Here is a 24,316-nt window from a genome sequence, read left to right as displayed (position 1 = left end):
AAATACATTCATCCTTAAAGATAGGTTAAAAAAAAAGATTTTAGCCAAAATAATTTGTCAATACCCTGTATAGTAAGTAAAAAATGTGCTAAAATAGGGATTTGTCTAAATTATGGTACAATATAAATGAACAGTAGCCCTGTGCATGAATCCGTGCGCCAGCAGCTCCTTGTGGGGCCTGGCCGTTCTGCGCCTGCTGCCCAGAGGCCCACCCGTGGCCCAGAGGCCCAGCCGTGGCTGGGTACGGAATGCTTGCCTCGTCGCCATGGCAACAAAGCAAGCATTCCACCAGGCCACTCATACTGCCCACTTTCTCCCCCCCCCCCCCCCCCCCCCCCCCGCCACTGGGAGACTCTGGCGGGGCTGAGAGGACTGGGCACTGCCATATTTATGATGGAGTGGTGGTTAATTTGCATATTATCCTTTTATTAGATAGGATAGTATAGAATACTAGGGTGGAGATTTTTAAAATGATGATGTAGAAACTGTCATCAAAATAAAAATAGAAGGGAACTTCCTTAACTAGAAAAAAAAAAAAAAGGCATCTATAACCTTACTTAATGGTGAAAAAAATGAATGCTTTCCCACTAACATTGAGAACAAGACAAAAATGTCCATTCTCATAATCCCTATTCAAAATCATACTGAAAGTCCTAGGTGGTGCAACAAAGAAAAGAAGAGAACTACAACCTACACAAATTGTAAAGGAAGAAGTAAAACTCTCTCTTCAGAATTGGTATGATTGTCTACAAAAAGAGATACTAGTATTAATGAGTCTAGGAAGGTTGTAGAATACAACATAAATATCAATTATAGCCGAAACCGGTTTGGCTCAATGGATAGAGCGTCGGCTTGGGGACTGAAGGGTTCCGGGTTCGATTCCAGTCAAGGGCATGTACCTTGGTTGCGGGCACATCCCCAGTAGGGGGTGTGCAAGAGGCAGCTGGTCGATGACTCTCTCTCATCGATGTTTCTAACTCTCTATCTCTCTCCCTTCCTCTCTGTACAAAATCAATAAAATATATTTAAAAATAAATAAATAAAATAAATAAATATCAATTATACTTCTATATATTAGCAAAAAACTAGGAATTACATTTTTAAAAAGCACCATTTATAACAACATCAAATATCATTAAAAATTGAACTAATAATCTAACAAAATATCCATAGAAACTATATGATGAAAACTAGAGATTGCTGATGAAAGAAACCAAAAAGGACATAAGTACAGTGGAACCACAGTTTCTGAACTTAATTCATTCTGGAAGGCTGTTTGAGAAGCATTTTGTTAGAAAACTAATCTTTTTCCCCCATTACAAATAATGCAAATTGAATTAATCCATTCCAGATCCCCAAAACATTCTCTTTCTTATATATAACACACACCTTATATACAGTATGTCTAATGTACTGTTTAAACACTTTTTTTCTTAAATGTACTGAACCACCCCCAACTAGCCTTAAATGCATCACTTTTAGCATTCGGTCTGGGGATGTCTTTCAGGTCAGCATATAGCATCTTTGCTTGTTCATATATCACTGTCTCAAAAATGGCTGCTACTGGTTAATTGCTTTTCTTTTATTCAAATCAACAACAGATTTTCTGCCTCTTCAACTGTCTGTGATCATTTTTTTTCCCCACTCCCTTGGCCAATTCTTGAAGGCCTTTTTATGTTTTAAAATTTGCTAAGTGTCGATTGTTGATATCGCCAATAAAAGCATTCTCTCCTTTGTTGCCTGAGAGATGCTTTTTGTCATGCTGAGGTATCAGCTTGAAAGGATAATCAGTTTGAACACTGAAGTTTGATTTGACAACAAAGACATTTTTTCCTGTAAACAACTTAGTCCAGAACTGAACTGTTTGAGATAGGAGACTTCGAGAAATGAGCATTCGCTGTAATTGGAGATCTATTCATGTATATTAGATCATGTTCATGTATATAAGAAGACTCACTATAGTTGTCAGTTTTCTCCAAAGTAACTTACAGATTTAATACAATCAGTTTGAAATTCCTAGTAGAGTTGTGCTATGTTGTTGTTTTTGTAGAAATCAAGAAGCTGATGACAATTTATATGGAAATCAAAAATAAGGAGAATACCCTAAACAATTTGGAAAAATATAAAGTTCAAGGATTCAGACAACCTGATTTCTATACTTACTACATAAACCTAATATGCAAAAACAGTATAGTATTGGCCAGAGGAAAGACACAAAGATTATTGGAACAGAATGAAAAGTCTAGAAATAGATTCATACACATATAATGAATTGATTTAATTTTCAACAAAGGTGCAAAGGAAATTCAATCAAGAACAAATAGTCTTTTCAACATATGGTACTGCAATAATATAGTGGTAGGAATGAGTTTTCTGAAAGTGAAGGCAATGATAAAACCACTGTTTTAACAAAAAAGACACGGAATAACAATTAGCAGAGCCATCAGTTTAACATGGGGTATACATATGCCAAGAAGAACAACAAAAATTCTACAAAAGAGAGGCAATGAAGCAAAGATGCTCCTTATTTAGAAAACTGGAGGCCCAATGCATGAAATGAGTGCATAGGTAGGGTCTGTAGGCCTGGCCGGTGATCAGTGACTATCTGCGGGGAAATCAGTGGGGTGATGGGGGGTGAGGGAACCCACTGGCACTCGCCTTGGCTGTCCTGGACCTGCGGGACTGCCTTGAGCATCTTCCCCCTGGTGGTCAGTATGTGTCTTAGCGACTGTCATTCTGCCATTTAGTTGATTTGCGTATTAAGCATTTATTGTATAGGATTTGTCAAGAAAAATAAGGCTCTATTGGCCCTAAAGATAAAGTCTACTTATTCTCTAATGAATTTACTTATTCACTAAAGAAAATTAATTAATGATACCTAATGATAACTATGCTGTTTCTGAAATAAAAATTAATAACGGGGAGAACTTTAACACAGTAAAGGAAGGCAGATTACAAGTCACGACAAATGAACTATTCAGTAATCACAAACTGGGTAACAACCTTTCAAAACTTCATTTTTCCTCATTTGAAAAAAAGAGACAATATATATTCCCTCCTTCATCAGCTTGAAGAATCAAACGAAGTAAGGCAGTAATATGAGTGCCTTAAATACTAAAACAAGACATCTTCAATACTAAAGATCCAGCAGGAATTTTACCTATCTTTTGTAAGTGATGTAGGCTCCATATCATTAAGCATTTCACAAGGGAAGGATGTAGAAGGGAGGGTTATAGAAGGTATTAAAAAAAAAACTGTTGAGAAGAAATGGAGGGGAGGTTAGGTAGTTGATGTCAGTGAATTTGAAAAAGGATGCATATACTTAAGCGACAAATGTCTGGGGCAATCACTGGAAAGATGAACAGAGGCAAGCAGCCAAATAGGGATGACTGCATGGCTCTGCGATGAATCAGTTCATCTTAACCATCACTTTCTCTGAAAAACTTTGCTGATTAGTTTATTTTATTAACAAGTATTTACTGAGTACCTACTGTGTATGAGGTTCTCCGTTGGTGTTGAATCAAAATCAGGATTTAAAAGGCACATCTCTGATCCCAGGAACATCAATACACTAAGTACCTAGCTGAGCTTCAGAAACTATGCTAAGTTCTTTTTTTTTTTTTTTTAATGTATTTTATTGATTTTATACAGAGAGGAAGGGAGAGGGATAGAGAGCTAGAAACATCAATGAGAGAGAAACATCGACCAGCTGCCTCCTGCACACCCCCTATTGGGGATGTGCCCGCAAACAATGTACATGCCCTTGTCCGGAATCAAACCTGGGACCTTTCAGTCTGCAGACCGAAGCTCTATCCACTGAGCCAAACCGGTTTCAGCTATGCTATGTTCTTTATATTACTTCATTTAATCTTCACAATGGCCCTATAAGGTAGGTAATGTTGTTATCTCCATTTCACAGTTGAAATTAAGACTAGCCTAACAGAACTTGCGTCTGTCTCCAAAGCTGGGATTTTTGACTGCTATACTAGACTGTTTGTGATGAGAGGAAAGGTATATAAGGAATCAAGAGACCAAAGAGTCACTATTGGATGCCTGGATCTGGTACAAGTATAAAGTTCAAAACTCTAGTTTTGGTACCGAGAAGTAAAAACATCAAAAGGAGATAGTAGAGGGAGCCCAGGGATAGAAACTTGCCTTGTGCATACAGCAGAAGATAGACCAGGCTTTATGTTATTTGGCATATAAACAAATTTGTGTGGATTACAGGAATTCTTCAATTTACTCTAAGGAGTTCTCATGACAACATATGCACAGAAAAATACAAAATAATTCAATTTTATTCCAAAAGACTTTAAAACAAGATGGGTTTCTTAATATTAACTTATTAGAAATGAAAGTGTGAAAAGGAGATTAAAAAAAAATTTTATTAAACAAGATAGACTAGTACAGAGTAAACACCAAGAATCTAAAAACACATTTTCAATAAAAGCAAATATTGATCTAGGCCTGAATGATAGAATTATATGATTGATGAACCCTTGAGATACAGTGTCTGTTTTGAAAAGCACACACAAAGCAATTTCAAGAGAAAACGGTTGTAGCCAAAAGGCTTTTAGAATAATGCTTACCTTATAATAGAAAAAATTTATAGAAAGATCTTTAACCAAGATCTCTAAATATGTTAATAGGGCAAGATGACAAGCTAAAACAATATTATTCTAATTCCAAAACAATGGTCGCATGTGCTTCTGTCTCACCTGGGTCTTAATGTTCTCGGGATCCTCGGCTTGGCTGTCTCGCTTCTGACTGGGCTTCCAGGCGTTCTCCGCCTTTTTCAGGTGCACGTCTTCCTTCACAGGGACCGTGATGATCTTCCTGGGCTCTCTTCTCTGGCCAGGCTGAGATCTCCGTGGTCCAACATTCAATAACTAGGACAAGAATAGTCTTTATTATATCGACACAGAGGACTTACAATGTACTGCCTCTGCTGTGCTGCTCAAGTCAAGCCTGCTGCTCAAACCGAACCCTTCTAGATGCAAAGGTGAGTATTAGGCACTCAATTGAGATGTGGTCTTTTTCTTGGGGGGAGAGGGGTTAGGGAGAGGAGGGCTTACAACAGCATCAATGTGATGTTCTCCACCACTACCATTCTAGATCCTGAAGTCCTAAATGAAATAAAAGTGAAGTAAAATTATATTCGATAAAGCTGTTGTTCCTCGCCAAAAAAGATTACCCTTAACGGAAGCTCTATTTTTTATTAGTTGTGACTTGGAACTGGTCACTTTGAATAATTATAAAAATTCACATGTAGATATAATCAGTTACAAATCTGCTTCAAAAACTGGGTGTGAAATGCAAATACAACCTTATCATGAAATTCTCTATAGCACAGACACCCAACTTCACTGCAGATGTTAATGGATCCCCTCTAAATTTGCTGGGCCAGAATTATTAAAGTAATTATTTCTTTTTAAAAAATTTTTTTAAAAATATATTTTATTGATTTTGTACAGAGAGGAAGGGAGAGAGATACAGAATTAGAAACATCGATGAGAGAGAGTCATCGATCAGCTGCCTCTTGCACACCCCCTACTGGGAATATGCCTGCAACCAAGGTACATGCCCTTGACCGGAATCGAACCCGGGACCCTTCAGTCCCCAAGCCGATGCTCTATCCATTGAGCCAAACCGGTTTCGGCTAAAGTAATTGTTTCTTATATCATTAATAAAATCAAACTAAAATTGCTCCCTGAAAAAAATGTTTCCCTTTCTTTGTTCCTGCTAGAGTCTCACTATACTCATTCTGTTAAAACCAATATATACTGACATATGTAATACTTTTTTTTGTTTGTTTGTTTCCATTTGGCATCAGATAGGTCCCATTCATTTGCATCTGACACTCTGGAATCACAGAATTCAGGCCTGGTTGGGGGACCCTGAGCTCTCCTTTCTGTAATACTTTTAACAATAAAGATTATATACATGTCACACTGGTCATTAAGAATTGTTACTGCAAGATAATGAAGTAGGTTAAAAGTTGCATTCTGTGTATTAAAATATTTACAAGAGTTGCTACATCAAATGCTTGGAAATAATTTTGCAACATTAAATATTTGGGTTGATAGTAAGCTATGCTCCTACCAGACCTATTGTACCTATGCTACCAGATCTTTACATTTTCTAATACAGCATTCTCTAAATGCTGAGTAAATATTACCATTAGATTTCAAGAGGGAAGAAAGACAGCTTCACATAGGACATGTAGATAAGAATCATATCTCACTTAATACTCAATACTGCCCTTTTGAATTCATATAAAGCTTCAAGAAAGGAAGTAGAAACTTAAATGTCATGCTTTCTATAAAAAGACAGTTTCTAAGAGAGGCATGGTTTGAGGCCTAAACTGAGAAGCTTAAAATCCTTTACACATTCACTCATTCTCAGAATTACTCTTATATTTCACCATTTGCCCTAATTAGAAATGGCAGTATCAAGAATGTATCAGGTCCTGCTGGCATGACTGAGTAGATGAGCAGTGACCTGTGAACCAGGAGGTCAAGGTTTGATTCCAAGTCAGGGCACATGTCCAGGTTGTAGGTTCAATCCCCAGTGAGGGGCGTGCAGGAGGCAACCGAACAATGATTCTCTCTCATCACTGATGTTTCTATCTCTTGTTCCCTCTCCCTTCCCTCTGGGGGGAAAAAAAGTATCAGGATGAAAAGTTAGAATTTCTAGGCAATATATGCCAATTTGTCAAATATATCCAGCCAACAACTTAGTACTAATGATATGATCTCAAACTATTTGGTAAACATAAAAAAAAAAAAAAAAAAAAAAAAAAAAAAAAAAGGTCAGATAAATCCAGAGGCAACTGGCATGGTATATACTAAAGATAACTAAAGAAGATCTTCAGATTAAAAACTGACAGGAAATGGCTGCTAAACCAGATAGTACTTCTCTAACAATTATTTATTATGGGAACTTTGATATGATAGCCCAGACAAAACAGTTCTATTAAGAAAACGCAAGTAAACCACATACTGTTTGGTTTTTATAATCTAGGTTATAGTCTAGTGTTAATTCACTAGGGTTAATCTCTTTTTCAATGCTTGGATAAAATTCAAATTTACTATCACATCACAAGTCATTTAATTTAATCCATGCATTTACTTATAAAAATTTGTCAAGGACAAGGTCTGCTGGGTGTAATGAAATGTTGTTATATAAAAATCATGAAAGAGCATGGTTGCACATGTGTCAAACACAAGGCCCGCGGGCCAAATCCAGCCCGCCAGGCCTTGCAATGTGGCCCGCACCGCGCTGTCATCACTGCACTCCGCTGTCAGTTTATGACATTGTCAGTTTATGACTGTTCAGTAAACCATTCGGCCCGCGATTTAGGCTGGATTTTAGATTTTGGCCCCTTCTCTGATTGAGTTCGACACCCCTAGTAGAGATATAATTTTAATCATGTTTAGATAAAGTCAGAAACTGTTCATTTCTAAAAAATACTGTAAGCATCAATAAATATGCCTTGGGATTTGAATCTAGAAAGTAAGTTATGCCACATCTCTTCACTTAACACAGATGTGAATTTCAAAGGAACCGCTTAGAGGTATGAGCTGTATTACTAAATAAGTAACAACAATGTTTCAAAGAAAAAAACAAGTTTTGAAAAGATAATAGTTATAAGCTGTTAGTCCAGGATAAAAAAAAAAAGTTAAAATTAAAACCCATGGCAAGTGCCCAAGACACAAATGTTAAAATTGTATTTCTATCTCTGGATAGAATTAATATACTATTCACAAATATTTATCCAACTGCATTAAGTTGTTAAACAAATTCATTATACTTAAAAATGCTTCACATGCTTAATTAATGACTCTCTAATTTTCTCCTGTCTACACTCTGGGAATGAATTCACTGTCCGGAACATCAGTGCCTGGCAGGATTGTGGTGCAGAGGAGAAAAGCGGCAGATTACAGACAAAAAAAACAACTGTGGACTCTTGAGTCTAATTTTGTCACTTATGAGTTAAGTTACTGTGAGCAAGTCTCTTAACTGTGTTGAACTTAAGCTTTCAATGTATTAAATGCTTGTCCTACCTACAAAAGTTATGATCATCATGGAATGTAAAAGCAGCTTAAAAACTAGGTATCATCATCAATATCAAAGAACAAAAAGAACTTTAAAAAAATGTAAATTGGTATAATTACCTTTAAACATTTCGTGTCCTGCCAGATCAGTGTGGCTCAGTAGCTGAGCAGGGACCTAACTTATGAATAAACCAGATCAAGGTTTGATTCCTGGTCAGGCACATGCCCAGGTTGTGGGCTCAATCCCCAGTAGAAAGGTGTATAGGAGTCAGCCAATCAATGATTCTCTTTCATCATTGATGTTTCTATCTCTCTCTCCCTTTCCCTTCCTCTCTGAAATCAATAAAAAAAATAAATTTTATGTCCTTTTGGTGTGTGTGACAATTTAGTACAATTGTTTAGTATCCTTCAGAAGTTCACCATATATAATGAATACCTACTTATGAAAGGCAAACAAAATCTAGGATCCATTACTAAGAATTTTGAAGTGTACAGAGAGCAATAAAGCCTGGTCTTCTTGATTGAAAGACAATCATGATTAATAGCTAGAAAAGGAACTTTAAGGCATAATGTACTCAGTGTCCATAAATGTTACAACTAAAAGGAAGAGCCAAAATTTGGGGTTGATTAACTAGTAAGCCACATTTTTCTTTTCAGGTGAGTGAAAAGTTTAAATTTTTACCCACTCTGATATATATTTTAAAAATTTATTAAATAAGAAATTACATCCATTTTCAAATTTAATATATTGCTTTTATATCATTCATACCATAATCTGAAATATCTCTGCTTGCCTGGATAACCCAAAATAATAAGACCAATATTCATCCTAGCAATTTTTAAAGAGAGACAATCAAATGTTCCTTTAAGAAGAGAGGAAAGCATGATCCAAGCTCAGGAAAACCTTGTCCCTAAAATTTTTATAATAGCTCAGCTAATCTCAAAGTTAGTTGAAACGAATATGAATGACAAATTTCTAGTCTAGGTCTATAGACCCTTGCTTAATACATTTCTTTTGAGACACTATGTGATATCTGCCAACAGATTACTATTGAAATACCACAGCTGCCAAGTAAATTGATTTTTAAAAGCACCTGGGTGCTTTCAATTGATATGCAATTTACTGTCCAACAAAAGGGTTCAATGGTTGAACTTCTACCCATGAACCAAGAGGTCACTGGTTCAATTCCCAGTCAGGCACATGCCCATGTTGTGGGCTCAATCCCTGGTGGGGGGCATGCAGGAGGCAGCTAATCCATGATGTATGTTTCTCTCTCTCTCTCTCTCTCTCTCTCTCTCTCTCTCTCTCTCTCTCTCTCTCTTTCTCTCTCTAAAAATCAATAAAAACATTTTTAAAAAAACCAATTGTGTTGGAAAATTGTATGTAACTGCATCTGACATATTAAAACAACTGCTATGCAATAAAAATATTTAGGAACAAGTCTGTTGCAGAAAAGTTTATACTAAGAGTTATGGATATTTAAACCATACTATGAAGCATACATAGCAGATATTAAGATTTTGGGATAGTAATAATTTATAATTCAATTTGGAAGCTGGCAAAATGACTAGAGGTATGGAACCATAAACTATGAAGAATAAGGCTGTTGTTTTTCCAAACAGCATTATTGATTGTTCCTTTATATATTAGATATAATAGCCTATGAAATTCCCATCTGTAACTAAGCCAGTATTATCAAAGGAAGCTGGAAAAATTAAATGGAGAATATTTGTTAGTTATGGGAGATGTGGAAGAATAATTACCTGCCTTAAAGCAAATAGATTTCTTTTGAGATACTCTGTGATGTCTGCCAACAGGTTTCTATTAAAATACCACAACTGCCAAGTAATTTGACTTTTAAAAGGACCTTTTTAAAAAAATATATATATTTTATTAATTTTTACACAGAGAGGAATTGAGAGGGATAGAGAGTTAGAAACGTCGATGAGAGAGATACATCGACCAGCTGCTTCTTGCACACCCCCCACCGGGGATGTGCCCGCAACCAACGTACATGCCCTTGACCGGAATCGAACCCGGGACCTTTCAGTCCGCAGGCCGACGCTCTATCCACTGAGCCAAATCGGTTTTGGCTTAAAAGGATCTTGGCGCCTATCTGGCATGGCTCAGTAGTTGAGCATCACAGTTAATTCCTGGTAAGGGCACATGTCCACGTTGTGGCCTCGATCCCCAGTGTTGGGTGTGCAGGAGGCAGTAGATCACTGATTCCATCTCATCACTGATGTTTCTATTTCTCTCCCTCTCCCTTCCTCTCTGAAATCAATAATTTAAAAAAGCAACAGAATGCAATTTTACTTTAAAATTAGCTTGTGCTGGATGACAGAGCTATTTAAAGAAGTGAATTAAACAATTGAAGCTGACCTTTTTGAAGACACTATAAATTCTTGATGATGGCTCATTTCCAGTCATATTACTTTGTATGCACCGAATAACTCATTTACCTGATATATGTAGGCATATAGATTAATGAGCAAACATACATTGTGATGATTACTTTTAAAATTCATTTTCTAATTTCAATATGTTAAAAGAGATATAGCTTATTCTCAATATTTCCTTTTTGTTATACCTAATTAATTAGCAGACAGTAGCAACTTGATAATGAAAAGTGACAGTGTACACTAGAAGAGATATGGCAATACCTTTTGCAAGTAACATATGAACAAAATTGAGCAATATGACAACCACAGATGCTGTTAACCAGAGATTAATAAAAATGACATCAACATTATTTCAAATGTTTGCAAAGCAGAGATATAAATCAAAACAAACACTGACAGAAACACAAATTTAAACCACCAAAAAGGAAAATAGTGCTGAAAAATAAAGTATAAACTGGTTTCTAGAAAAGAAAGCTGCTTTCTAAGACTTTCTGATGAGGCAATTAAAATTCTATAAAAATTTTATCTTAGCATTTAGAGAATATACAGGTTAAATTTCAAACCTGTGTGAGGACAGAGTATTATGCACACAGAGGTTTTTACATATAAATAATATGCTTTAAATTAAGGAGATTTTCTGTTTTTACAAAGCCTCCGTCACAGTGTATGCACTTAAATATTTTCAACAGGCTGCTGGCAAACAAATAATTCAAATGCCTACAAAGTGACATTTGTTTTCAGACGGTGTAGTCTTATTTCCAAGCAGGTTTCAAAAGTTGCCATTACAGAAATAAAAAAGTGGTGGGGAAATAAAAAGTGTCACTTTACATAAAAATGTTTTTACAAACATAAAATAGTCTTAAAACAGGGTGATCTGCAAAGGTACACCAGTCGCTAAGCATCTCCAGAACGTAAAGTGCTCTCAAGCCATTCCAACTTGGGAAAAAGAGGCATTCACCTCATTGGCAACTTTCCCCCATGCTTTCTGCAAGTCTACAAAGCATGGAGCAGGCCGAGCCTGCCAACCCTGCACAGGGCAGCGCCCCAGCATAACTCCATTGGTGATGCCACTTCCACCGCTGAAGAGCCTGCCACTAGGGGGTGTAAAGGCAATCTGCAGTTGACTAACACTGCGCTCTTTTGTGTGTGTCATTGGTTCGTATTTTCACTTCATGAGCTATAGTAAGTGAGAAATCAAAACATAAAATATTATAACATCATAAGCTATTGTTAAAAAAAACCAAAACAAAAACAAGGATTCAGCGCACCCCTAGAGGCAGGCTCTTCAGGGGTGGGTGCGACATCGCCAGTGGAGTGCAAGTTGGGGCTTTGCTCTGTTCCAGAATTGGCAATCCATGCCTGCTCTGCACTTTGCAAATCTGTAGAAACAAGGACAAAGAATGACCATTAGCTGAAAGTCATCAGAGATCTCTACTACATCAGGACACCTCAGAACAAAATAGGAATCATACTCAAGGTTGGCTCTATTTTTTAACCCATTTGCAGGTCATTTCAACTGGGGGTGAAATATATATATATATATATATATATATATATATATATATATATATATATATATATACATACATATACATAACAAATTAATGTAGACCAGCTCCTTTCAAGGAAAAACAACTCAAGTGTATTCTTTATTTACTTTAATATTAGTTTGGAAAGGATAGTCTTCACCTCTTCTACTCTTCTTCCTGTTTAAAGGAACCCATGGATAAAAGCCGCTCTCTCGGCTTTAGACAAGATGCCATGAAGTCTTTGACAGTTTCTAACTGGGTTGTAGGGAACTTGCACTTACAGATACACCTCTTCCACCAGGGCTTTGCCTTCCAAAATCTGCGAAGGCTGGAGTAAAGTCTGGTCCTCGAGGCAAAACCCGAGGATCTATAGTTCGCAATTTGGGCTGGTTGATCTGTATGAAGAAGCAAAGGAAAGATTAACACAAGTTCAAAAGCATCTGCTACCACCAGATAAAAGCTTAGACTGAAGAGTTAGTCAGCTGGAATGGTGACTACCGGCACCCTTAACCAGTGAAAGGCCAGTCTAAACCTGGACAGCTTCTCTGGGCTAGCCCTAAAGCCCTCAGTCAACAGTGGTTTTCTGATGCCCTGGCCTGAACAGGCCGAATTTCCAAACGAGGCTAGACATAACCATTTAACTAGTCAAGACCAGTAGAATGACACAAGACAAACTATTTTGAGATCCTATAACTAGGGCCAAATTTTAGGGTTTTCCCCCAGCATACTCAGGACGTCACACAAATCTACCTATGAGAATACTGCTACTGATCTTTTTGATTTTGGTTTTGATGTTGCTGACTTATGACTAGAACAGCATGTATTCTGAGTGGATAGTAAGTGTCAAAAAGAGATTATGTTTCACATATGATAACATTTAAAATCTCACTCTGTCCTGCCAATCTAAGTTACCTGGTTTTGTATAGGCATAGAATACGAAGGATAGCATAGAAGCTAAGTAGCTCAGTGAGAAATCAACAAAAGATGAGCCAAGGTCAGAAACAGTTAAGGTAGGAAGACAAGAAGGAATATTTTCTAAGAGAATAATTTAATTCAGTGGATATAACAATTACCCTCTGAAGTAGCCTTAAATTAGCACTGCCAATCAATCACGCAACTGTCCTCACATAAGTACCAAAGAGAAAAGACTTAGATAGAAACAGAAATAAGACCTGTTACTATTGGAGTAAAATAATACGAATAAGGTCTGGATAAGCAGCTACTAGAAACCTCTCTGTCTTTTTTAATCTTCACCTGAGAAGTGAAGATATTTTTTCCACTGGCTTTTCAGAAAATAGAAGAGAAGATGGAGGAAAATAAGAGAGAGGGAGGGGTGGGGGAGGGTAGGAGAGAGGGAGGGGTGGGGGAGGGTAGAAAAGAGGGGGAGGAAAAGAAGAGAGAGGGAGGGGTAGGGGAGGGTAGAAAAGAGGGGGAGGAAAAGGGGGGGGGGGGAGAGAGAGAGAGAGGGAGAGAGACTGACAGACAGACTCTGACTGGTTGCCTCCAGCATCCTAGGTATGTGCCCTTGACTGGGAATCCAATCGCAACCTTCCCTTGTGCAGGCCGATGCTCTAACCACCACTGAGCAATGCCGGCGAGGGTTAGAAATCTTAGTAAGAGGAGGATCTCAATCTATAAGATATTTACCCTCTACTTTGATTAGGGATTAATAGTTCCTCTTCAAAGCAAAAATATTTCAAGCTTCATTACCACCACTGATTCATCACTGATTTACAGGAATACTTGGGCAGATAGACATCTAACTTCACTCTTTTAAATTTAATAAACATACAAAATAAACACTGACTGTACTAATTTCCTGTATGTACCACTAAGGTCAGATGTGAAGATAAAGGATGCCTATTTATATGCAGAGGATTAGACTCATTATTATAAGAATCTATTGGGGGAATTTTGAGATCACATTACTTGAATTATGTTGACTCCTACTTAAGTTTGATCTACCTTTCTAAGTTCTGACCGGCCCTCAATGCCATTCTAATTCCATACTGAAACTGCAGGACAGTGGGGAAAGAGTCTGGTATCACTTTCACTTTAGCTATATTAGCCCAACCGACAATTTTCACTACATCACTAGAAAAATAGCTATAATAAGCAGACAAAATTTTTTAAACCTTTATCACTCAAATATGGGTCAAACCCCATTATTATTATTGTATAAGAAATCTGACAATCCAATAATATTTAGGAAAACTTTAATTCTTAAACATTCATTATACATTTTAATTGAAATACCATTTAGTCTTACAATTCCTAAAAATCGCTCATACTTCATATATTTGCACTAATAATAAAAACCCATTCCTGTTCTGGCTGGTGTTGGTCAGCTGGTTGGGCGTTGACCTGTGTACAGAAAGTTTGCTGGTTCAAGTCCTGGGTGAGGACACACGCCTGTGTTTCCCACTGTGGGAGGCAGCCGACTGATGTTCCCCTCTCACATCCGTATTTCTCTCTCCCTCTCCCTTCCTTTCTCTCTCTAAAAAAATCAGTAAAATATAAAATACACACGAACAAAAAGAGTGCCCACCAAAAATATATCGCCATCTGAGTACTCAGCTTACCTTGTCAAGAACTACATCAGAGATGGGAGGCAGGCCCTCCGGTTTCTGTATACAGGCTGGCATGAACTGGAAGTCCAACAAAAACTCCCGGTCATACTGCTTCTTGCCTTCAGTATCAGCAGGCTTGCAGAATTCTGGAAAAAATAGGCAGAACAAACTGTCTATGAGGTCATTATATGTATATCCAGTAAAAGCACAAATCCGATTCCAATATTTACTTTATCTCATCATAAACAAATCAAAGGAAATATTGAGCAGTCAGAAAATGCCATGTAAAGATTTTCAACTCTTATTTGTTCTTTTATTCCTTCTGGGTACCCCTGGATAGCAAAGTAAGCTGAAGTAAGTTGGTATAGGAATCATTCATAAACACATTAAGCAGCCTTTGGCCAAGGCCATTTAATCATCCTCATTTAAATCACCATGCCTATAAACAACTCAGAAATAAGGAACTTAATAGTATTCTTGGTTTCTGGGAAAAGAATACTTCAGTTATTCACTTGGATATGTTATTCTGGGGGAAAAATGTAAAAAGACACAAAACAGAGTAACAAATAACTTAAGATTCTGATCCTAGTTGGTTTGGCTCAGTGGATAGAGCCGTTGGCCTGAGCACTAAAGGATCCCAGGTTTGATTCTGGACAAGGGCACATGCTCAGGTTGCACGCTCAATCCCTCCCCCATCACCCCTACCCTGTAGGGGACATGCAGGTGGTAGCCAATCAATGATTCTCATCCATGATGCTCCTATCTCTCTATCTCTTTCCCTTCCTTTTTGAAATCAATAAAAAATATATATATTAAAAAATAGATTCTGAAATGTTTAAGGTGCTAGATAAAGAATTTTTATTCCTGACTACAGCTGAATCTGAAAAAAATAATGTACTTGCTGGCTGAGCCAACTAAACTGGAGATACACATATCTTTCTCTAAAAATCATGATATTAAACACTTCACAGCTAATATATATTTTAAAATATATTTTATTGAATTTTTACAGAAAGGAAGAGGGACAAAAAGTCAGAAACATCGATGAGAGAGAAACATCGATGAGAGAGAAACATCGATCAACTGCCTCCTGCACACCTCTTACTGGGGATGTGCCCGCAACCAAGGTACATGGCCTTGACTGGAACTGAATCTGGAACCCTTCAGTCCGCAGGCCGACACTCTATCCACTGAGCCAAACAGGTTAGGGCTCAGCTAATATTTTTAATATTAACACTGCTTTTCTACTATTACTATTGTTAAAGCTATCATTACTTACAACCTTACTCTCATTATATAAAGTTAATTTTTTAAAAATTTTTATTAAATAAAAAGCAAGTAGCAATTTTTTCTTCTTTTGTTTTTTTTAATATTTTTAAATTGACTTTTAGAGAGTATGGATCAGTGACTTTCAAACATTTGTGACTCCAACTCACAGCAAGAAATATAATGACTTCATGACTCAGAACAAACATAAATAAGTTTCTGAAACAATATTACCCTTACTACATGTAATGTACTGACATTCCCCCCTTCCTCTTTAATCTTCACCCATGGATGTGTTTTTCCAACTTTAGAGGGGGGAGGGAGAGAGATTGATAAGCTGCCTCCTATACTGCCCCAACTAATGATTGAACCCTCAACCTAGGGATATGCCTGACTGGTATTCAAACCCTTAATCTTTTGGTGTATGGGACGACACTCCAACCAACTGAGCCACCTGACCAGGGCCACACTGACATTTTCTGCTCTATTTTCCTTTTTAAAAATTGTTGGTTTTAACTAATAACTTAACTTCACAACCTATTAAATGGGTTTAAACTATCAGTTTGAAATACACTGGTGTAGATTATTTTTGAAGTCTGATATCTTACATTCAAACCCTATATCAATGCAGAAGTCACTCCAGATTTGGCATACTAAGAAAAAACTTCCTTACCCCAAATTTTCTATCAAACGAACCACGATTCACCACCACACCACATATCTCCACAACCTCAAAGTCAATCATGGTTACATAGTATTGGGACAGAAGTTTAATATATTTGATGATGCCTAAAGCTGCAAGATTTTCTCAGGTTTATCATATATTTCACAGGGCACTTCCCATCCTGCAGTTGCTCAGGTATGCAATCAGACTGCTCCTGACTCATTACTGGGGTTCAAGCCTTGTGAAATGATGAGTACATTCTCAAGGGACATGGTCATATCTGAAATATCCCTTTCACAATAAAATTAAATGTGCTTTGTTGAAGTCAACCAGCCTACCGCTGACTGATTCTCTTTGCCAGCTGCACTTTTTTTTTTCTTTTCTTTTTTCTTTCAGTAAAAGCAGAACACTAGCATCAGATATCACTTCCATCAACATAGAACTCTCTGGATTTGCTAATTACTAACTTGTGCCTGCTGACCTGTTCTTTAAATACTACACTACGACAAGCTTCTTCCTTCCATCCTCTATTTCACCAGAAAGAGGCAACATTTCTCTAATATTGCAGTGGAATAAAGGGAAAAAGGAGAGATGTACACAGGAAGACAGGATACACTTACCTGGTTTAAATGGGAACGTGCCCCCGTCTCCAGAACTGTCAGTGGAGCCTGAGTTAGCATCTATTCCTTCGCCCTCAGACACGCTCTCGGCACCGTTACGGACAGGCTCGGCTTCTTCTCCATTTTCCTCCACAGCTTTCCCTTTCTTTAGGTCTGAGGAATCCCTCTCAGGATGAAACCCTGGGCTCATTTTCTCCTGCTCAGCTTCAAGTACTTTGTCACCTGGAAGTTCCTCTTCAACTGTAAGCTAAAGCATAAGTGAACACAGAGGTTATGCTTTTTTCACTGTGTGCAAATACACCTAAACCTCTTCAAAAGCACAGGAAAACATGCCACTCAAGATGAGGATGTCTGAGTGCAGCACATGGTACCAGAAAGGTAAGTTTTCTTAAAAACACTTTTCTCATTTCGTCTCCTGGGATAGTGCAGATAATTCAAACGGCCTCTGAGATGCTTTAACACGACTAATGAAATCTAAATGTACCAGAGATTAGCATGGAAAGAACTGTTAATCCTTGGCACGTGAAGGACATGAAACAGTCCAAGTCAGAAATCTAAATCAAACATGCCTACCCTTACCACTACAGCTCAGCAAATATAAAAAGAAACTACAGGGTATTTTTTTGTGCTGTCCTCTGGTGGCAAAATAAAGTTCAATGAATAGTTTAAAGTAACTAAGTCCCACAACGCTAATCATCTCTCGTTTTACAAGGACACCATTTGTTAGGTAAAATCTATTTTTTTAATTTAATTTTAATTTTAATTTTTAAATATATTTTATTGATTTTTACAAAGAGGAAGAGAGAGAGAGTTAGAAACATCAATAGAGAGAATCATCGATTAGCTGCTTCTTGCACCCCCCCCCCCCCCCACTGGGGATGTACCCGCAACTAAGGTACATGCCCTTGACCGGAATCGAACCCGTGACCTTTCAGTCTGCAAGCCGACGCTCTATCCATTGAGCCAGACTGGTTTCGGCTATTTTGTTTATTGATTCTTAGAATACTCTGAGACTGTGACCTTGTTCAAATCACGTCTGGAAACATGCTTGAAATGTATCCCCTGGGAAGAAATCTGGGTCCTGGTGCGTCCTGACTACTTTTATAAAGCAAAATAGGACTGAGTTACTCACCATAGTAGTTTTCACTATTTCATTTTAAGTTATCAAAAAATGGATTTCTCAAGGGCCATATGAACTATCAAAACTCCTGAGGCAAAGTTCTCAATGAACTTTACGTCTCTTTCTTTTTCATGAAGGGTAAGCACTCTGAAAATGAGCCTTTGAAAAAGTGCTCAGAGGAAATAGGCATTCCAAGTGATAAATTTGCGCAAGGAGAGCCAAAAAATAGCACTCTGTTAACTGCTTCAACAGAAAGTTGTGTAAAAGAATGTCATATACACCAGAAAGTGGTTGCCCCAATTGATTTATAAAATTACATTTATTTAAAAATCAAAGAGTTACAAATCCTACTTTTTTTTTTTTTTACAGTAATTATAGCAGGTATTATTAGTAAAATTTCTCCTACCATATATCAGATAATGGAGAAAACATACTAAATTTAAAAATGTGATAAGCAGACAGTTTTTAGGTCTTATTTCTACAATGGAATAGTTAAGTCACACACACACACACACACACACACACACTTTCTCACTACACGAACAGGGGGAGACAGTATAGAAACCTTCAAAAGAAAGACAACAAAAATTCCAAAGAAATAAAGGCTGAAATTATTTATTTTTATAAAACATGGCAGAAAATAGGTAATCTTTTCGACTTTGAGAAAAACAAGATCTATCAAGTTGGAATCATGAGTTAGCAGTCTCACTCTTTCTTATTGTATATTCTACTAGAGTCTAAATGATGTCATAATGAGCTGCAAACCTCAAGTAGAGGTCATCAAGAATATCTTCAATAATGTGGCATATAAATGGTACTAAAACTTATTAAACAACAGCATACTATTTAAACAGCAGTGTACTGTTATTCTATATACAATTATAGAGAATCCTTAATTTGGATCTTGTTAAAATGTGAAAGAATTCTGTTTTAAAGAACAACATTTTATGTAGAGGTTTGGTAGAGGTTGTAATGGTTGAAAAAAATTCTGAAGAGTGTTTTATAACATGTGAATATTATATGAAATTCAAATTTCAATGTCCATCATTAACATCCTAAAATTAATAAACTATGAATAATCTATTATATATTAAAGGAGAATGTATTACTTGGAAAGTTAACTTCTCAGTGGAAAAAGCAGTATAAGTTATTGCATAAATAACTAATCATAATTCAGAGAACACAGAATCTCTAAGGTATCAGAGGCACATTGTTAAAAGATATATTTTCCACTGAAACCAGTTTGGCTCAATGGATAGAGCGTCGGCTTGGGGACTGAAGGGTCCAGGGTTCGATTCCGGTCAAGGGTATGTAACCTTGGTTGCGGGCATATCCCCAGTAGGGGGTGTGCAAGAGGCAGCTGATCTATGACTCTCTCTCATCGATGTTTCTAACTCTCTATCTCTCTCCCTTCCTCTCTGTACAAAATCAATAAAATATATTTAAAAAAAAAAAAAAAAGTATATTTTCCACCCTAGATGGTTTGGCTCAGTGGACAGAGCGTTGGCCTACAGACTGAAAGATTCTGGGTTGAATTCCAGTAAAGGGCACATACCTGGGTTGTGGACTCAGTTATAGGGCATGCAGGAGGCAGCCAATCAATGAGTCTCTCTCATCACTAATGCTTCTATCTGCCTCTCTCCCTCTCCTTTCCTCTCTGAAATCAATAAAAATACATTTAAAAAGGTATATTTTTCAAGGAAACCCACAAAAACAGTGCATTAAGTATTTGTAATGGTTCTTTTTCTTTTAGCAGGAAGAAGCTCTATTCAACTTATTTGTAAATGTCTAAGAGTTCTGAAATTATTTACTCAGAAAATCAGATTGAAAAAAGAAAGCACCTTATTGGTTGGACTGTCAGAAGTGAACTTTTTATAGGAACTTGTTTAAAGAATTTAGTTGAAAAAACTGCCTGCTTAATGCATGAGTTTTTTTTAAATGCTAAAAAATCAGATTGACAAAAATGTATGTAACAAATGATGAAATATCCTAAAATTTTAAATTCTAAGATGCCTTGACTAAAATCTTTAAGAGGAATCATCTTTCATGCTATAATTTAAATAATTTAATAAAATATTTATGATGAACAATCCAGTTTATAATCTAAAATAGGCTGATACCTGAAAGGGCTAAAACCTTCCTAAGGAGAGCTTGATGAGCAGTGAAAATGAAGACAATGACAGCCAGTGTGTGCTAAGGTACTCTATTATAATAAATGCTCCATTTTATGAATGGGACTGGGATTTCTGAAAAAAGCCTTTTTATTATACTTGTAAACTATAAGGTTAAGAAAAAAGTGACTGGTTTAAAATGAGTCAAAATAGTTCTCATGTATGAAGAATAATAATCTAAACCAGGTTTTAGCAAACTATATGGCTCATGGGCCACATCTGGCTCATCACCTGTTTTTCTGTAGTGTCACGGGTAAGGGTGATTTTGACATTTATAATGGTTTAAAAAAATCTGAATAATATTTCATGACACATGAATATTATATGAAATTTCAGTGTTCATTAATAAAGTTTTGCTAAAAAACAGCCACGCTGATTTGTTTACACGCGTCTATGGCTGCTTCTGGGTTACAGTAGAAGTGAGGAAGTGTGCCAGGAATCATGCAGTCCACAAAGCCTGAACTATTTCCTATGTGACCCATTCCCTGAAGAGGGTGAATATGTGAAGGCACAGAATGCTGGCCTACTCATTTAATATTCAGTAATACTTAGAAATCTAGCCATAAGCCAAAGAAACATGAAGCATAATAAGAGAAAGTTAAAAAAACAAACAAACAAAAAAAATACCACACAAAACAAACAGAAAAAGCCCACAGCTAAATCTAACAAGGAATCAGTTTGAAGGAAATATGAATGATTGTCCGGCCTCTGGAAGGTATTTTATTCTCCATAAAAGTAACATTTTCTTGTTCAGCCACAAGAAGTGCAACAACTATTTGCATCACTATAAGTTACTGCCAATTCTTATCCCAGTAACCACAATAAAGTCACATCTATGAAACATTTTTGTGGTTGCTATGGGACTAACTGTGACATCAATAGAGCATCATGTAAGAGCAATGACAGGACAGGGAGAATTAACAAAAAGATACTGTGTGAGCTGCTTGAAGTGGGTAAGAATTATAACTAGACAGAAAAACCTTATAAAACAAATGTATTTAAAGTGATTTTAAAATAATTTCTGTACATAATATTATCATGTTAAAATTCAACAAAATTTTAATAGATAGAAGCGTTCAAAAAGACAAAAGAGATAGTTTATATTACCCTTCCTTTATTTTTTATTTTTCATTATTATTATTGTTAATCCTCACCCAAGGATAATTTTCCACTGATTTTAAGAGAGTGGAAGAGAAGAGACAGACAGAGAGAAATATCGATGTGAGAGAGACATGTCAATTGGTTGCCCCGAAAGTGCCCTGTTGTGGGAAGGGAGGCGGCTGGGGATCAAGCCTTTAACCAAGTCCGTGCCCTTGGAGGTATCTACCCTTGACCAGAATTGAACCTGAGACCCTTTAGTCTACGGGACAATGCTGTATCCACTGAGCCAAAACCGGCTAAGGCAGTTACTCTTTATCTATGAGCTGCAGAACACAGCACTGAAAATATTGAAATTGCAGACTATGAATTGTTAGAGCACTACTTAGGACTAACATCTGCCCATTTTTCTTCCTCACATTATCTGGATCTGATGTGCTATTACAAAATCCGTGTAACCTAGTTCAAACAAACAAACCACGTGTGAAAAGTTATCTTACTGAGATGATGTTAAAAGATGACAGACTCAAAATAAATTTCCCTAAAATCTTCCTGATGATTTTTATCATTATTATAAATGGGTATATGAAAAAACTATCTCCATTTTTCTTTTCTTTTACTATATCTTAATTGATTTAAGAGAGGAAGGGAGAGAGAGAGAGAGAGAGAGAACATCAGTGATGAGAATCACTGATTGGCTGCCTCCTGCATGCACCCAACTGGGTACTGTACATCCAACACTTGAATGTACAACAGCGGACAGGTGCCCTTGATAGAATCGAACCTGGGACCCTTCAGTTCACAGGCTGATGCTCTATCCATTGAGCCAAACTGGCCAGGGCTCCATTTTTATGTATTGGATTAGTCTTTCCATCTGGTTAATATAAGGGAAAATTCAATTAAAGGGACAAAAGGGTAAACCAAAAATTAATAACTTATTTTTTTGGCATTTTAGAAGAGGTATTTGAAAGAGAGACATGCTACTGAAAATCTTTTCAAATTCTGTAAGTATACTTAAAAAAAGTCAGACATTGAGCTTGATATATCAAGTTCTACCTGGAAAACATTATCAAGAAAGAGGTATAAACTTGTCTTGGGGAATGGTACCACTGATCTGAAGATAGGCTAAAGAGACTTATTGCTGCCCCTTACCTCCAATTCTGCTTCCAATACCTCTTCAGTGGTTCGGGTCCGATCTTTTGGTTTCTTCCACGTCTTTGGTGCAGTTATAGCTGTCTGAGCTGAAATATAAGATCAGCTACCATTACTTCCCACTGTGAAGTTACGTTTGGAAATATTAGGTCTACATCAGCGGTCATCAATCTCTCACGGACCACCGGTTGGCGACCACTGGTCTAAATGATATTTGTATTCAAATTTAGGAGAAGAAAAGAGGGCTTTCACCATACTGAGGAGACAGATGAATGAAAAAGTGAACAACTGTGTAGTTGTGGCCCAGAGGTTGCAATGGCAAACGTCTTGGGCATAAATTATTCTCATCAGCTCACGTAGCCTTCTATCCAGTGGTATAAGTTCCCCCTTCTACTTACTTCATGGTTAGGACATACCCAGGTACATAATTCAGTAAGTGGTAATTATCTATATAGGAAACTGGCCTACCAGCCAATTCTAGACACGGGCCTGCTTCTATTGCTCATCAACTATGTGATCATAAGCAAGTCGCACTTCTTAGGCCCCTGCACATTCAACTATAAAGTGTAAGAGTGAGATTAGATGATGTCTAAGGTTCCTTTCAAGCTACAAAAATAGTGAATCTCAGATTCTGTTTTTTAAAGCTTTCTAGACAAAAGGATACTTTAAAATTTCATTTGATAGGCAACACTTCTACAGCATTCAGTTCTCATTTCAGATTAATATTGTTGGCTTAGCCTTTTATATTGCTGGGGTGACAATTAAGAAAGACAACTATTTTTACCGAACCATTCTACTGCATCAGAAGATATAGATGAAAAATTAGGCTTACAAAGAATTTTTCAAAATTAATTTTGCTTACAAATTCCAAAATCATCCAACACTTGAACGTACAATTTAAACATCAGATAGCAAATAGATTACATTAAAGGAACCTACAAAAGGCAACAGAAGAGTTAACAGGTAGAAATGAGGTATTACAGGCAGGCGGGTAGGGAGAGAAGTCAAAGAAAAGCCACTTAATAGAGACATTATGAAAAGTGAATAAACATCTCGCTGATTCTGTACAGAAGTACAAGATCATTCATTTACACCACACCAACCACATTCTCTGGGACAGCCTCACATTTTTTTTTGGAAGAACAGAATAGGAATACTCACTGTTTGGGGGAACAACAAAAAGGAGACATTTAATACTCTTCTTCCCGAATTTACTGTACCATTAAAAAACCCCAGTTACACCATAAACTCCTTTGTTACACCTCAAACAGATTTTTCTTTTTTCAAATATGTTTTTATTGTTTTTCAGAGAGAGGAAGGGAAAAGGAGAGAGAGATAGAAACATCAATGATGAGAGAGAATCATCAATTGGCTGCCTTCTACATACCCTCCACTGGGATTGAACCCGCAATCCCAGCATGTGCCCTGACCAAGAATCAAACCATGACCTCCTGGTTCATGGGTTGATGTTCAACCACTGAGCAACACCAGCCAAGTGCAAACCGATTTTTCTTTATCCTTCCTCTTAGGAATTGTACTGAACAAGAAAACATTATTAGACCAGCTGTTATTCTTCCTTTGTGGCCTACTGAAGGTAAACTATTTTTTCAAAGCATGAAGCACAGATTATGGTAACTATGGGTGGGTTTAAATCTGCTATTGCCTC

The 24,316-nt window shown here is 37.0% G+C and overlaps 1 protein-coding gene across 36 annotated transcripts in view; it reads right to left on the bottom strand.

The window, feature by feature from the left end:
• Positions 1-24,316, bottom strand: part of EIF4G3 (eukaryotic translation initiation factor 4 gamma 3) — a 240,507-nt gene that overhangs the window by 51,915 nt on the left and 164,276 nt on the right. For 24 of the 36 annotated variants that reach the window (XM_084874802.1, XM_084874781.1, XM_084874803.1 and 21 more), the window contains 6 exons: positions 22,651-22,739; positions 17,110-17,356; positions 14,572-14,705; positions 12,271-12,384; positions 11,729-11,839; positions 4,719-4,889 (listed from right to left, as the gene is read on the bottom strand). In XM_084874802.1, the coding sequence (XP_084730928.1) occupies positions 4,719-4,889; positions 11,729-11,839; positions 12,271-12,384; positions 14,572-14,705; positions 17,110-17,356; positions 22,651-22,739 (866 nt within the window). The remainder of the gene's footprint in view (positions 1-4,718; positions 4,890-11,728; positions 11,840-12,270; positions 12,385-14,571; positions 14,706-17,109; positions 17,357-22,650; positions 22,740-24,316) is intronic. The other 12 variants (XM_084874816.1, XM_084874783.1, XM_084874782.1 and 9 more) reach the window with 1 other exon arrangement.

The sequence above is a fragment of the Pipistrellus hanaki genome, assembly GCF_964339955.1.
Source record: "Pipistrellus hanaki genome assembly, chromosome: 2".
Lineage (NCBI taxonomy): Eukaryota > Metazoa > Chordata > Mammalia > Chiroptera > Vespertilionidae > Pipistrellus > Pipistrellus hanaki.
Note: the sequence above shows the minus strand (reverse complement) of the source record. Positions and strands in the feature narration are given on the sequence as shown.